General features: G+C 34.1%; 1 protein-coding gene across 2 annotated transcripts; it reads right to left on the bottom strand.

Moving 5' to 3' along the window:
• Positions 1-1,776: 1,776 nt before the first annotated feature.
• LOC113040672 (uncharacterized) lies at positions 1,777-6,937 on the bottom strand. 2 transcript variants are annotated; one of them, XM_026198951.1, is made up of 6 exons: positions 6,810-6,937; positions 6,327-6,713; positions 5,212-5,556; positions 4,518-4,616; positions 3,614-3,751; positions 1,777-2,206 (listed from the first exon to the last, which is right to left on the bottom strand). In XM_026198951.1, the coding sequence occupies exons 2-6, from the start codon at positions 6,367-6,369 to the stop codon at positions 2,046-2,048; spliced, it is 786 nt and encodes a 261-aa protein (XP_026054736.1). In that variant the 5' UTR covers positions 6,370-6,713; positions 6,810-6,937; the 3' UTR covers positions 1,777-2,045. The 2 variants fall into 2 exon arrangements, with proteins under 2 accessions (XP_026054736.1, XP_026054735.1); XM_026198950.1 differs by having other exon boundaries at positions 6,327-6,427; positions 6,810-6,936.
• Between the last annotated feature and the right edge of the window lie 10,177 nt (positions 6,938-17,114).

The following is a 17,114-nucleotide window of genomic DNA, read 5'->3' as shown; positions in this document are numbered from 1 at the left end:
TCAGTTTCGATCAGTAAGCATGACCCTGTTTGGCAAAGGCCTTCATTGTTTTTTTCACACATTAAATGCACCTGCAACTAGGACAGGGCTGTTCTCTGAGGACTGTGTCCCACTTTCTGCTAGTGTTCCGGGTTTGTTTGAAAATGTTACTACACCTGTATTTTATATAACTGCTTATGACCATCAACCTAACAATCTTTACACCAGCGGCCATGCATAAACTTTTAAGACTAGGCTTATAAACTTATTCATCTAATTTTTTCTTTAAGACTGGTCATAAACTTTTAAATTTGCTTATGAAAAGGTCTTCTTTATATTGAAGAAGTAAGACTGATTTCCCCTTGGCAGCTGCTAGTTGGTCAAACTAGTTCTTAAGACACAGAACTCTGCACTATGTACTCAACCATGTAGTGAATGCATTACATAAGGTTATTTTGTTATTTATAATCTGAAAGCCGGAGTCTGAAGTGTCCAACATTCCACATTTAGTTGTTTCGGCTATTTAAGTGCATCATCTGGGGGTTTAAAGTGCTGTTTAAAGTATTATTATTGGAACTCACACTGTTTATACTACAAAACCTCGTATAAGAGTGCATATGTGCGATTTGGGACGCACCTACATTCTTAACATGGAGGCTAAGTTTATGCAACTGGCCCCAGAAAATATTAAAATGATTTAAAAAATGTTTTGGAAATAATTTTCTCATGATTGCAAATGAGTTTACTTGATGAAAATAAATATTAAATATTAATACGGTTTAAAAACATCTGTTCTGTATTTTCACGTATTTTAAAATTTAAATCATTCTAGCGATTTCAAAGCTGAAGTTTTAGCGTCATTACGCCAGTCCTCAGTGTCGCATAATTCTTCAGAACTCATTATAATTTCCTGATTTATTTCATAATAATATTCCTTATTATTATAAACGTCAAAATGTAAGTCTTTACACAGTCGATTTAATGAGTTCTCCTTAATTTCCTCGCTTCCTTAAAAAAAACAAAAAAACAAAACAAAACAAAAAACAACAACATCAACAACCATAACCAAAATCAATCATAAATTACAGCCAATCAGGAGAGCGTGTGGGCGGGGTCTATCGCTCTCTCAGCATGAACACTGCTCGACTTGCTCTTAAATCGAATTCGGTAAGTGCATATTTTTAACGTTAATCAAAATACATATTCAGCTGTCTTTCATGGAATTCACTTGTTTGTTCACAGTTTGAAAGTTCTTGTTTCCTTTAAGGTATATTCAAGATCTGAGGTAAAGAAGCTACTGTCGTGTTTTGACGGCTATCAGAAAGTCGCATTTTGTGTTGAGTATTTCATTTTTGACAGGAATAAAAGTAGGCTGTGCAGGATAGACGTTCAATGGATTATACTGTTGTTCAACAACATTTATTTCTTTAAAGTCATGAGTTGTGAAATGATATGAAATGCATAACATTACCATTGTCTCTCTCACAGCCTCGTTTTAAAGTCATTATGGCGTCTGGACTGATTAAGGTCAGTAACCGACGCTAGTTACAATAGGCCCGTGTTAAATGTGCGTTCAAAGAAAACTCCCAGTTCCTTTATTGAATACATACGAGTTAATGATTCATAACTACGAAACATCTCAGTTCCTTTTTTCTTCTTCCCTCATTTGCTGCTTTCACAGCATGTGGTTTGTTATCTAATCACGGTCGACTAATCTTCATGTAACTTCTGAAATACCAGACCAATTTGTGCAGTGGCAGTAATGATAATGCATTATTAATTGTGAGTGGGAAAAAAAAGTGTGACAGAGTTTTATTTTTGGTGGTTTTCACATTTATAACCACAAAATGTTTCGGTTTGACACAACTGAAAGTCATTAAGGGACAAAAAATCAGGTTTTCTCATGTATCTCTTTCTGAAGAAAAAACAAAACAAACAGCCTTATATATTTACAGCTTCCCATCTTATCGGGAAATGCAACATTACAATAAATATGTGTGTACAGTAAGGTTTTTAATATAATTAATGTGTTTTCAGAGGATAGGTCATTCTTTCATATTTAATACTTAAGGCCTTCGGATTCTGTTGCTTGAAAGAGTGTCGTACTTCCTCAGTGGTTTAATGGTGTCCGTTTTTTTGGACAAAGGCAGGTCGCAGATGTCCTTCTTAGCCTTGTTTCGCCCCCAGCAGCTCGATTCCACTGGTTTGGTGTTCTCATAAATGATGTCTAAAAACACATAAGATTACTGTAGAGTTACATCAGATGGTTATCAGTACAAAGCACAGGCCACACTGAGGGTCTGGAGGAAAACGGTTTGCTGTGCACGCTGCACCAAACTGCTCGAGCCTAACCACAGACAATGAGAGGCAGTTTAATCGTCATCAACTGGAGCGCGCTCTCAAAGCGCTCAACCACATACCACCCACACTCATTCAGCACTCAGTTTGCAACCCAGAAATGTCTGACATTGTACAAAGACTCCTGAGGATGCGTTGTTTTGTTTCTTAGTGGGGTCTCGCGTGAGGTCTGTGTGACTTTTAAAGGATTGTTGTGGCATAATTTTGATTACAGCAAGAAATAATATTGATTCCTGCATCAGTTTATAGCAAGAAATATGATTATAGGCTTTAAACATTTGTAACTAGCATTATGTAGCACTATGTGCTCTTACATCTTAATGCTTTATGATGCTTATGTCCTCCATTTGAAATAATTCTTATCAGCGGACTGAGCCAAACACTGCAAAACAAAAACAAACAAAAAAACAAACAAACAAAAAAAGATTCTAGTCATACACAAGAATGTTTAACAGAAAATTACTTCCTAAAATTCACGTTCAATTTAATATTTTTCTTGCCATTTCTTTGTAATTGTTTGTAAAATTTACCAGCAATTTCTGAGGGAAAATAGTTTCACACCATTTTTTTTCAGTGTTTAAAATATTAATGTGTGATGGACAATGAACTTTACACTGTATAGAAAAAAAATTGTAAAATATACGGTAAAAAACAGCAGCTGTGATTGCCAGAATTATACCGTTAAAAAATACGGTAACACCGTTTTGGGTTTAACCTTAAATTTACAGTTTAATACCATAATTTAACTGATATAATGTTAATATACCAATTTATTGAAGTACTGAAATCTGTTTTGTACCTTTGTAATACACTGGTGAAAACGGGGTGATGAGAAAGTCATGTGATGAAACAAAGACCATCGCAAGCAGCTTTTAAATATTAACATATATAGAAGGTGCACAGTCATTCACACAAGCACTAAACACCATCACGGTGAGACTCATTAAACTGAAATTTACAATAAAAATTATTTTAACAACATTGTATGTAACATACAAGCCTAATAAACATAACAGATAAGAAAAAATAAGAAAAAACAGTTATTTCAAAAAAGAAAAAACGTCAAATTCAAACAAAATTTCAAATGCGACGCATAGAATTCTTGGAACGTCAGTTTACTAGAAATTACCGTTAACCATTTAAAAGGTTTGTACTGTAGCATTTTCACAATTTTTTACAGTGATAGGTTCTTAATGTTAAAGCTTAAGCTAAAGTAAATATTTGGTGTTTTTAAAAATAAAATAGTTTAGTATTAAGCACTGATTTGTAAATGTACCTTCAGGTTTGCGTGTCAAAATGCATATGACAACAATTGACACAAGAAGTACCGCGCATCCAACAGCCAATGCTAGCCATATCCACCACTGAGTAGACTTCTCCTTTGATATCATGGGTGGTGTGGAGGTTGTTGTATCTATAGCACACAAAAAGATACAATTATCAGATTATTATTATAATAATATTTATTATAATATTATTATATTATCTTTCACATATGTGGCTCTTTCTATTACAGTATAAACGCTAGATGTATATTCATGAAAAAATTACTGTTCTATAATTTGTGCAGCGGGGTTTTAAAGACTGAAAGTCTTAATTTAAACAAAAAATTTAACAAAAAAGTAAAACAAAAATATTTTATTATATATAATAAAAATGAAATATTTTCGATTCAGTTCTATTTCTTATTTCTGTTCAAATAAACTAATTTGTGGCATTGCCTCCTTTGAACAGACGGATGGCCAGGTGCTCTTGCTTCCATCGAAGCGTACAAAGCTCTTTCGGTCATTCTTAAATTATGAATCATAACTTGTAATAATAAAATGTATTACATTAGAAAAAAATAAAATAAAAAATTACCAGTGGACCCCACTATAAAGTATGCCATTTTGAATTTTAGCATATTATTAATATATTTATAGTTTTTATCTCCTAAAGACTTTCATTTGAGAACAAGTTTACTAATATTTGAGACAAAACCAAAAACTGACCACTTGCAATTTAATCCATGTATGTGAAGTAAAGTACTAATTTATTACTTTGTGGTTACTGTACTTGTGGAGGTCAAATAAATGACCAAAATGTACATTATTGTACAAAATTAAAATTTAAATTTCAAATGCAAAGAGTTGAATACAAAGTATTTTAGGATAATTGAGTGTAAAAAGCTGAATATTTACCATTGTTCATGCAAGTTGTAGGTAAATGTGCTGTTGTCTGATTCTGAGATTCTGTGGTTCTGGTGCTGGTTGTGCTGCTGGTGCTATTGCTAGTGGCATCTATTAGAAAAAAAAAGAAACACTTTAGTGAATGTTGTTACATGGATACATTTCAATTCTAAACTTGCTCAATTTAAATTTCCGTTTATGCTGGAAAGTGGAAGAAAAGAAAACTTTGTCAGAGATTTGGATTCTGCTCTTTATTTCCCTACAGGTAGGTGATCTGATTAAAAGCAAGAATGCAACATTTTTGTGAAATAGTTGTCATGAAGCAGTTTATATTTATAGATAATAAGATATTTGTACATAATAAGGTGATACGATTTGATGTTTTTCATATTACAAATTATTTTCCAGGAAAAACAATTCTGAATTAATTTGAACACTTCCAGAATATCTTCAGAATAAATTTGGTGTTGTGTGTTTTTTGATAGCAGCACTCAAACTGCATGAACTTTACAAGTTCACACCTGATGGTCATGTTCTCCATCATGATTAGAGAATCATCCAAAGAGCATCTGATCAGCTGGAGAGTTCACATGATTTAGTTTCCCAGGTGTTTAGTGCAGTCTCAATATATTGTAGAATACATGATATACATTTTTCTATAACAAACGTTATTTTGTACCATAGACTACAATGTCCCTTTTCTTACCGACTATAACCTGTGTTCCATTACTGCAGTATCGTAAGAGAACCGGGATGTCTTTTGTAACCTTGCAGAAGTACCATCCGCTCTCACTGGCTTTGTTAAAAGTAATGTTGAGTGTTGACCAATCTTCATCTTCCTCTTTAAAAAATCTCTGTCCTTCAGGTATCTTGTTTTCTGTTTCACAGTCTAAATAAGGTGTCTGGCTATAATGCCAGCTCACTTTGTACTTTCCACGAGGCTGAAAAGTGCAGTTGAATGTGACTGAAGCTTCTTCACAAACTTCAATGTACTTTGGTTCCAGATGGACGTTAATTTTCTCCTCTTCAGGGGTAATATTGAAAGCTCCTGCTACGTATGTCAGGAAAAGAAAAGAAAGATCATTTATTGTCTGTTGTTAGGTACAAACAATAGATATATGATTGGAAAACTGACCTTGTGAAAAGCAAAACGTTTTTAACATTTCTTGATAATAGTTGGCAGATTTAAACTCCAAATATATATATATATATATATATATATATATATATATATGTATATGCAAAATATGCTTTAATTTTAATTACTCAATCCACACCTCAAACAAGATATTCTGGGTCTATCAACCACTATAACTACTCCTACTCTTGTCAATAACTATGTAACTACAAGTTATTTAAATACAAATCATTCAACAAACAATGTTAGCAGAAGATATTATAATCTGGACAAAGGCTAATTGTCTTTTTTAGCTCAGTGAATATTTCAAAGGGTATGTTTATTTTTTTCAAGTCAGTTCCTATGTCAGATATCATACAGCCTTCAAAACATGCAGTTTAATAAAAATGCAATTTATTGTCCAAGGTATAACATACAGTTAATACAAATTCTCTTTAAATAGTGGGGCATGTTGTCACAATGGAAATTGCTAAGTGAAACACTCATTTGTGTAATCCGACTTAGACTTCAAATCAAATATTTACTGAGGAAAACGCCTTTGTGTCGATTAGCCAAGGATATATTTTCAACATGAAGTGTCAGAAACAGTCCATCCCGAAATATTGACCAATTCTTTCTGGTAGATTAAATCCGAACTTTGTTCATAACAAACTAGGCTTTAAAACAGAATGAATTTCACTTACCTGTGAGTAAAAGAACAAGGATAATACTGCACAGTCCATCCATGCCTAAGATGGGCACAGAGCGGGTCTTCAATAATAACCCCCCCTCAAAACAAAATGGTCTGAACAAGAAGAAAAAGACTCTTTTAAAAGATAGATTCAACTTCAATGAACACAACACCTGCCGTCTTTAAACGAGGACGTGTGAATCTTCCTCTCGCTCGTGGTTATAGTTAAAGCTCTGGCAGAGATATCTAGACGGGTTCCTGTGTGGTCATGCATATATGAATAGAGCTATCTATTGATACCTTATGAAAGAGTTTACGAGTTGTCTTCCTGTAGAGGCTTAAGTCTACTAGATTGTACTAGAGTTAAGTCAACCAAACAATGGTCTTCACAAATGGAAATCTATAACAAACGAGATACAATGCATTATATAGGCTAACATAAAAGATCTGCAGCTGGAAAAGTAATGGTTTGAAATGATGTAAACAGTACACTTACCGCTCTTAAAGTGGGTGAAAATGTGAACGCTGCTTTGAAGTAATGCTCACAGGTTTACAGGCGTGAAAACAGGTCAGAGACACAAACATGAAATGAAAATCAGCACCACAAAGAACTCGCCTGACATCAGACGTATCAGGAAAACACCAGAGACACTCTCTGTTCACACGCAGAAGCAGCACTGCTCAGAAATAAAACACTTTAGGACCACAAAGTCACAGTTGTATTCCGCTGATATATTTCTTTACATTACATAGTAAATTAGCACCTGCACAAGCTTTCCTCAAAGTAAATGAACCATTTGTGCGATGACCTTTAATCAAGTCAGTTCTGTGTACTTCGAAACCTAACAAACACGTTTTGTGGAAATATTTCACGTAGAATGTGTTTGTCCTAAACTTATATTTCAAATAACTGACACTTACTAATATTTCATCTTGATATATGTTATTTAATATGTATGACTGGAATATTTTATATTTATTGCAAGACATTTGGAGATTTTTAAGTGACTTTACATGTCCAAATCCTTTTTTTGTTTTGACATCTCATACATGACTTGCTGGGAACTGTGACGTAGTTCGGATGTGGTTTCAATATTAAACCTAAAGGCATGCCTAAACCACGGTTTAAAAGTCAAACTACACGCCACACTGAAACAGAAAATGTAAATCTGGCAGTTTTTATTGACGAATCAAACATTTTGCATGTGTTGTATTGCATAATCTGTACAGTGGTGGACGAAGTACACAAATCAAGTACTGGAATAAAAGTACAGATACATATAATAAAATATTACTCCAGTAAAAGTAAAAGTACTCCTTTTTCAATTTTACTCAAGTGAAAGTACAAAAGTACTAAATTTTTTATGTACTTAAGTAAAAAAGTAATGAAAGATAGATGTTTTCAATTTTATATAGGCTACTTAATTTAATTTTATATTAGCACATATTTTTTATAATCCTACTGCTCAAAATACCTGGGATTTTTTCCAAAATAACCACTATATGGAGATATATTTTTGTTGTTGATATGGACTACGCTAATGAGAGTGATGTTAACTGTGAAGCTTACACTGTGATGTACATGAGAGAAAACAGAGATGACCATCTGATTTTCACCAGTAAGAACAAAGTATTTTAAAGTTTGTTGTTTTACAGAACATCAAAGTTACAGTACAGACCAAAAGTTTGGACACACCTTCTCATTCAAAGAGTTTTCTTTATTTTCATGACTATGAAAATTATAGAGTCACACTGAAGGCATCAAGGGCTATTTGACCAAGAAGGAGAGTGATGCCTCCACAGTCACCGGACCTGAACCCAATCGAGATGGTTTAGGGGTGAGCTGGACCGCAGAATGCCAAGAGTGTGCAAAGCAGTAAGCAAAGCAAAAGAAGAACCTAGAATATGACATATTTTCAGTTGTTTCACACTTTTTTGTAATGTATACAATTCCACATGTGTTAATTCACAGTTTTGATGCCTTCAGTGTGAGTATACAATTTTCATAATCATGAAAATAAAGAAAACCCTTTGAATGAGAAGGTGTGTCCAAACTTTTGGTCTGTACTGTATATATGACATGATAATAAGGCCTGAAGTTAGGAAGAACATTTTAAGGAAAATATAATTATATTTTCATAATGATTTTTTCCTTCTCAAACGTTGTCAGTGGTTTAAAAACTCCTATGGCCAAACGGGGTGCATCTCTTCCCACTGATAATTACTGTAGTTACCATGTTCTGAACATCACATCCTTTCTTTTCCACCCAGATGTAATATATATATTATATATATATATATAGGTGGTTGAATAAAAATATTTGGACATTATTTATAAAAATTACCGCAACTTAGCACCAACAAGCTTGTTAGCTAGACAGCATCAGCTAACAATATTTACTTATTTTCAGTACGGTTATGAATAAACATTCATGTCAGTCTACTCGTCTAGTTAATCCAAACAATATACATATGTAATGTTACTGTTGATAAACAATATAAAAACAGACGTTACATAGGACATTTTAATAAAACTGTTAACATTACGGCAGCGGGGAATTAGAACGTCCATGAGTTATTGTATTTAATCTGTGTAATTTTTTTTTTTTTTTTTTTTACCTAAAACTGATGTGTCTGCATCGTCTGCACTCGAGCATTTCAGTGGGCTTAAATAGATCACTCTTTACAACGGATTTAGTTCCCAAACAACTGACAATTTTGACCTAAATATGCTTTTCAGTTACAATAATTAATCCAAAATTTCGACATTAATAACTTACTTTAGCAACACCAGACGCACGCGCGCTCACAAGATCTCCCGGTTCTTACTTCTGGGGACTCGCACTAAACGGTTTATTTGAATCAGTGAGTGGTCGACTCCAGAACAACAGCAATCGGATCATTCTAATTCGTAAACAAATTGTTTGGTGTGATTCGCGATCCGATTTAAAAGTTTATTTTGAAAAGATTCAGTTCGTTCATGAAGAATCAGACACCGCTTCTGCGTGTCGGAGAACATGATATATTATAGTGAGTAACGATATGTTTTATGAAATGTAGTGAAGTTAAAAGTACGATTTTATGCTTTGGAATGTAGTGAAGTAAAAGTAAAAGTTACTCAAAATAAAACTACTCCAGTAAAGTACAGATACTTGAAAAATGTACTTAAGTACAGTAACGAAGTAAATCTGCTCCGTTACTGTCCACCACTATATGTTTATATATATATATATATATATATATATATATATATATATATATATATATATATATATATAGTGAGAGAGAGGATAAATATATCTCAGAATATGGATATGCCTACATTTACTTCACTATATTACAATTAAATCTAATCTAATCTTGACAAACTATATATCATTGGAAAGGTCTAATACATTAATTTATGATGAGCGCACCCTCAAAAATCTACATTATAAGTGGAGTTTTGACCTTTGTTAAAAAAAAAGACTTCCTCGTTGCCTTTTTCTCTATCACATTTTAGAAATCATCAGAAGTTATTTAATAACTCAACTCAAAAAAAATTGTTGAAACAGATTACATCAAAAATTTTAAGTCAAATTAACTTAATATTTTTTAGTTCAATAAAATATATATTTTTAAGTGTCTGTTACCATACACTGTAAACCCTAATAAGTTCACAGAACTCTTATGTTTAAAAAATAAATTACATTAAAAATTACATTTCCAGTAGAGTTGTGACGTTCGCGAATGAACCGATTCTTTTGAACGGCTCATAAACATGAACGATGGGAGCCGAGTCGCGACTGGAGAGGAGCCGTTCTTTCTATCGTTCTTTTTTCCTATGCGTGTTCATACAAATGAGCTCCGCCAGGAGACAGAACAGTCATAGGGGGAGGGGCGCACCCAGCGCAGGCCAACCCTTTATAGCGTGATGATATTAGTTATTAGTTGTGCATGCATTTACATTGCATTTTGTGTTCATTTAAAACTTATTTTAAAATCATTAAAAATGTTCTTTTGTGATACTGTACTTGTATAGAAATGTTTCACTAAAAGCTGTTTTCCACAGACATTCATTGCAGCCCACTTTGTTATTGTTCATTGACTTGAAGGGGCTGATGTCCTATTTGCAAAGTTTACAGTAGTAATAGTATGTAGTATGTAGACATTTCCATTTTATTTATTCTAATTTTATCTACTTAAAAAAAAAATAGTTTTCTATCAAAATGTTCTTTCCAGTTGCCTTAAATTATCTCAGTTATCTTATAAATATTGATATTTCTCAACTTATAATTAGAGAGTACTTCACTCAAAATTTTCTCTATTTTTCAACTCATATAATGTGGGAAATACCCTCAAATATAGTCTATAGTCTATCTTAAACCTAACCACAGGCTCTACTCTTCACCACAACGGTAACACTACAAAAACAACATAATAGAAACCTTTGTAAGTTCTGACATAACACAACATTTAAGTACTAACTTAAGTCCATCTATGTTAATCTTGTGTAAAAACACACAAAATAACACTTAATTTCTACATTTATTTTCCTTGTTTTCTGATGCAAAGCATGCTGGGAACTTGAAAATGCAATAATTTTAAGTTCACCTTACTACAACAATTTTGAGTTTACATAACTTATTTAAATTAAGTCCAATGAACTTTCATTAATATTTGAGTGCAATTAACTAATTTCATTTGATTAATTTCACTGTTCGGTTTTACAGTGTGTGCAAAGCCCATTTCTATAGACAAATCCGGCGAAACACTGAAGTAAAGTAGAGCCACCATTACTGCGTGCCTTTGCTGCTAAGGAAGTAGCAGAAGTAGCGTATTGGTCCCATAGGCAGCTGTAGCAGATGTTAGCTCAAGCTGTAAGAAAAGTTATTTTTATTTAGTTTTTAGTACTTATGCTGTCCAGTGATGCTGGGAAGAGTGTGTTGTGTGGTTGGCTTAACAACAGCACAAAACTACAGGCCTGGAATAAAACTGTTTGTGAAATTCATGGGCCTTTGTTGCACATTGACTGCCCATGTTTACGGCCATACGGATTACACAGAGTTCCTGGTCGAGCGGAGGAGTATTTATTGTTTGAATTTCGAAATAAAATTTGAGAATATGAGAGCTGAGTTTTTTTCTTCTATCATAAGTATGCTCTGTCTGGTCTGTCGGTCTTCGTGTCCTCTTTGCTTCGCGATTTTTCTGTGCGTGAGAAAATGGATGTGTGGTGTGAGAGCATGAGAAAAGTGTTTATTGCATTTGTATAAGTTGTTTGAAGAGTAAAAAAAATCAGTGGGTCTTAACCATAGACTGTGTTTGTAACACAGTTACAGTCAGCAAGTCGGTTGGACTAAAGGGGAAAAAATTATTAATTGGGTTGGTCGGGTTATTGGCAAACAAGAATATTTTTTAAGGATGGCCTTATAGTTATTTGAGGCTTGTGAACATATTAGAAACACAGCTTGTAATGACAGGTTTTATTGCTGTCATAAATTAATACACTTCTTAATTACATTACATATTTTTACATTATTACATGATGTTGTCAATAAATTACCTTTATCATCTACCCAATGTTCCCTTTCACCAGATATTTTCTTTAATGAGCAGGATCCGCTTTCATTGAAATGTCATTAGAGGTCACCGGCAAGTGTCACACCCAGGCGGCAAGGAAGTCGACTGGAAGTTGAAGTCGCCCGGGTGCCGCCATCTTGTAGCAGAACTTCACTTGCGTTAGCATTCCCATTGACTCCAATTCATTTTGACATCACTTTGACAGCGAATAACTTTACATCTGAGGCGTTTAAAGACTCCATTTGTCCATTATTTATTTCTAAAGATACACGACAATGTATAAAGGGCTCCATTACCTTCTGTTACATTATGGCCCCGTAGAAACAGTTTTTGTAAAAATAGGCTAACGATTGCGTCATAACCACTCGTCTCTCTGTCGCATTACCGTACAGACAGGAGGAGAAGCTCGCAGGCAATTAACTTAATATGGCGTACTGGTGTTACATTTTAAAATACTATACAAAATAATTTATCACAATACTTACTCCTGATCACTCACGACAAAGAACTCCCCGCTCAAGCTCGCCGTCTCTGCAAGATTAACGATGGCAGTTTGCACGCACAGCTACTAGAAGATTTACATCTGTCAGACAGGTTGCTGACGTGATCAAGCTTAGTTTGAGTCTGCTCGTCAGAAACGGAAGTGCTAAAAAACACTAAAAATGGGCTTCACTTGTCTCAATTGAGTTCCAATGGGGTCGCTGTTTCCATTTCTTTTACCGCCATGGTCACACCGTAACACTTCACAGGCACGCAGTAATGGCGGCAGGCAATATGGCGGTGCCCACAGAGTTCGCGGCGGATTTGTGTATATGCACCTTCATTTTAGATCCACAAAATAATAATAATAAATAATACATTTTGAGGTGAAAAAAAATATATATTAATTTAATGTCTTTAGAATTTGTATTTCTTGTAATTTCAAAATCAACAGAGCTAAAAAAAACTGAGCCGTATTGTCAGATTGTCTGTGCAGTATCTGTTCCTGGACAAACGACCCAAAGGAATGTCCAGAGGCCAGACAGCACTTCAGATTATTAAGCCTGATATAAACTTCTTGCTGCCAGCCTGGAAATACATGAGAACTCATGAAAGTAAACATTTGTCTTTTTGTTTTGCATAATTTTAATAAAGTGACAAAGACCTGGAAAAAAAAAGCCTGTACTTTTTATTGGTGTAGTAAAAATAATTTTAACAAAGAACAAAGAAGATAATATGAAAGTGTTATCTATAATAATATGACATAAATGTTTTAGTAGTGCATATGAATATGAATATATATGATTAGTAACTACTGTTCTCCTTGCCAGCTCCATCTGTTTATTCGGCAGTATATAAATCTTCAGATTGTGTTTTTTGTTGTTGTTTTTCTTTTTACTTTTTTACTTATTAATTCTACAAGCAACTTTTTTCAGCATTGCACCAAGCAAAAATCTATTTTAATCGTTATAGTAAAGATCAAGCACAGGTAAAAAAAAAAAAAGTTAAGTTAGAGGGTTAGTTCACCCAAAAATTCACCCTCATGTTGTTCCAAACCCATAAGACCTATAATCATCTTCAGAACACAAATGAAGATATTTTTGATGAAATCCGAGAGCTTTCTGAATTCTGACCCTGCATAAACAGCAATGCAACTGAAATGTTTCCAGACCCAGAAACATTGTAAGAAATTAGTTAAAACAGTCCATGTGACATCAGTGGTTCAACCTTAATTTTTACTAAGCAGCAAGAATACAATGCAACATTTCAGTTACATTGCTGTCTATGCAGCGTCAGAAAGCCTCCGATTTCATCAAAAATATCTTCATTTGTGTTCTGAATGAAGGTCATATGGATTTGGAATGACATGAGGGTGAGTAAATAATTACAGATTTTCATTTTTGGGCAAACTATACCTTTTAAGAAAAAAAAAACAAAACAACAACATCAGAGTGGGTACGGCTACAGTTTAGGGTGCCTCCTCTATTTTAATATCCATGAGTCGCCACTGTATGCAGGCAGTGATCCTAAATATGTTGCCTACCAGAACCTGTATTCCATTACTGCATTTTTCTTCAAGAAAAGGAATATCTCTCGAAACCTTGCAGAAGTACCATCCGCTCTCATTGGTCTTGATGGAATTAATGGTGAATATTGACCAACTAAGGTTTTCTGTTTTATTGTGCCATTTTTCAAGTAATCCTTTTGTTTCAGAGTTACAGTCTAAATAAGTAGGGCTGAAGTACCATTTCAGTTTGTAATTTCCACCCGGCTGAAAAGTGCAGTTGACTGTGACTGAGTCTCCTTCCCAGACTTTAATGTACTTTGGTTCCAAACAGACGTTCAGTTCTTCTGGATATACACTACTGACCAGAGCTCCTTCTGTGGTCAAGAAATAAAAATAACAGTAATGTATTTACTCATGCTAAAACAACGTTTGGAATGTTGATGATATGTTGATTTGCACAAAAAGTGTTATCGATTGTTAAACAATTTATAAAATGACATATGTGTCTGTGTCACTATGCTTAAAAGATACAGAGAAAATCATTGCTAGGTAAACGCATTGTGACTTTTTAGTGAAATAAAGCCTCTGTGACTTGCCCCAATCATATATATTTCTCAAGATATTTCACTCTCTACATGATTACATAAAAATTGTTTAGGCTGTTCATATAAATCTCACTTACCTATAACTAAAAGAAGAAAGATTGTACGGCACAGTCGATCCATGTTCAAGTTGGACACGGTTACAGAATAATATTTGAAATCACCCTGAGATTAAACGAAACAACAGTAAAACAAGAGACGACAGTGAAGTTACTGCAAATGATTAATTCAACTTGCACCGATCAAAAACATCACCTGGAGTCTTTATATGAGGACACCTGAAGCTTTCTCATTCACTCGTGATGGTTAAAGCTGGTGAAGTCTGGCAGAAATACTTACAGTAAATGGGTTCCTGTGTGGTTATGCATATATGTAAGTGTTATATAAATAGCTTCTGGTGGCGTCTTCCTGTAAAAGAGTCTACTAGAAATTAGTGAATGGGTGCCATCAGAACGAGAGTCAAAACAGCTGTTAAAAACATCACAAGAATCGACAATTAATCACCATAACTCCAGTTCATCAATTATTTTGTCTAGAAGCGATATAAATGTGTTAAAATGTCTTAATTGGCTTGTTTTTAATACAAAAAAAGTTTATTTTTTTCACTTCACAAGATTTTATCTGATGTACTGGAGTACTTGCGAATTAGTAATATTTTTCATCAGCTCTTTTGCACTCTCATTCTCACGGCACCCATTCACCGCAGAGGACCCATTGGTGAGCAAGTGATGAAATGATAATTACTCCAAATCTGCTCTGATGAAGAAACAAACTCATCTACATGTTGAATAGCCTTAGGGTGAGGGAACTTTCGGCATATTTTTTTTTTTTTTTTTTAAGTATCTGAAAAAGCCTGATGGAACTTAAGGGCAAGCCAAAGCCACTAAATTGAACCTCAGATTGAAACCCTATTTTTCCTACGTGTCAAATATTTTGCTTGTGTTTGTACTGCATAATGTATATAAAAATCAATGCAAGTAAAGGAAACATATGTATAATTGAGTCTTTAATTTAAAATACATATTGCAAACATTGTGCATTGCATACAGTAAAAGCAGAGTTAAATACTCATGTAATTAAATATCAGTGAGAAAAAGTGGCCATCATCCTTGTTTAAATTCAACAAGAGCTGAGGCAAATGTGTAAAGCACATTTCAACTACACACAGAGAGAGATGTTACAGGAGACAATGAATTTGAAAGGAAAGGACAATTAATATGCCAGATTTAAGTTCAAATTCCTTGAAACAGGAACAAATAGCATCTTTTATTAAAAAGGTTCCTAACATCAAATGCTGACGCTTGCTATTATAGCCGTCTACGATCAAACTAGAGCATAGCTTGAGTCAGTTCATTTGTAAACAGTATAAATTAACTCATCTGAAAGCACAGTGGTGTCACAATGTGAAGGAAGCTAGTTCACCATTAAAACAACTGACAACTGACTAACTTTAACTTTTAATATTTATTCAACAATTCTAATCCTTAGCTTCAGCTCAGGGTGCCATTATAGAGAGCATCATGACGCATGTGTGTACTACATCAGCAGCATCACACACATGCATTGTTTACATTTGGAGGAGAAGAATTGTTGAGTAAAGTCGTTATTTTTGTTTCTTTGTGCACCAAAAGTATTCTCGCTGCTTTGTAAAATTAAGGTTGAACCACTGATGTCACCTGGACTGTTTTACTGATGTCTTTACTATGTTTCTGGGTCTGGGAACATTTCAGTTGTATTGCTGCCTATACAGAATCAGAAAGCTCTTGAATATCTCCATTTGTGTTCAGAACGAAGATTTACGCTTCATTTATGGGAGAACTATCCCTTTTAGAAAAAAAAAACCATCAGGGGTGGGGATTTACAGTTTAGGGTGCCTCCTCTAATTTAATATCCACGACTCGCCACTGTATACAGGCAGTGATCCTACATATGTTGTTCACCAGAACCTGTGTTCCATTACTGCAGTATTGTAAGAGAACCGGGATGTCTTTTGTAACCTTGCAGAAGTACCATCCACTCTCATTGGCTTTGTTAAAAGTAATGTTGAGTGTTGACCAATCTTCATCTTCCTCTTTAAAAAATCTCTGTCCTTCAGGTATCTTGTTTTCTGGTTTACAGTCTAAATAAGGTGTCTGGCTATAATGCCAGCTCACTTTGTACTGTCCACGAGGCTGAAAAGTGCAGTTGAATGTGACTGAAGCTTCTTCACAAACTTCAATGCTCTTTGGTTCCAGATGGACGTTAATTTTCTCCTCTTCAGGGGTACTATTGAAATCTCCTGCTACTGTACGTATGTCAGGAAAAGAAAAGAAAGATCATTTATTGTCTGTTGTTAGGTACAAACAATAGATATATGATTGGAAAACTGACCTTGTGAAAAGCAAAACGTTTTTAACATTTCTTGATAATAGTTGGCAAATTTAAACTCCAAAAAATAAATAATAAAAAAAATAAATGCAAAATATGTTATAACTTTAATTACTCAATCCACACCTCAAACCAGCTACTCTGGGTCTATCAACCAATGACTTTATTTGTCCTTTTTACATATCTTGTCCATAACTACACTATAACTACTACTACGACCTGTAACTATGTACAGTACAGACCAAAAGTTTGGACACACCTTCTCATTCAAAGAGTTTTCTTTATT

Source organism: Carassius auratus, chromosome 22 (genome assembly GCF_003368295.1).
Source record: "Carassius auratus strain Wakin chromosome 22, ASM336829v1, whole genome shotgun sequence".
Lineage (NCBI taxonomy): Eukaryota > Metazoa > Chordata > Actinopteri > Cypriniformes > Cyprinidae > Carassius > Carassius auratus.
This window is presented reverse-complemented; position numbering and strand designations above follow the sequence as displayed.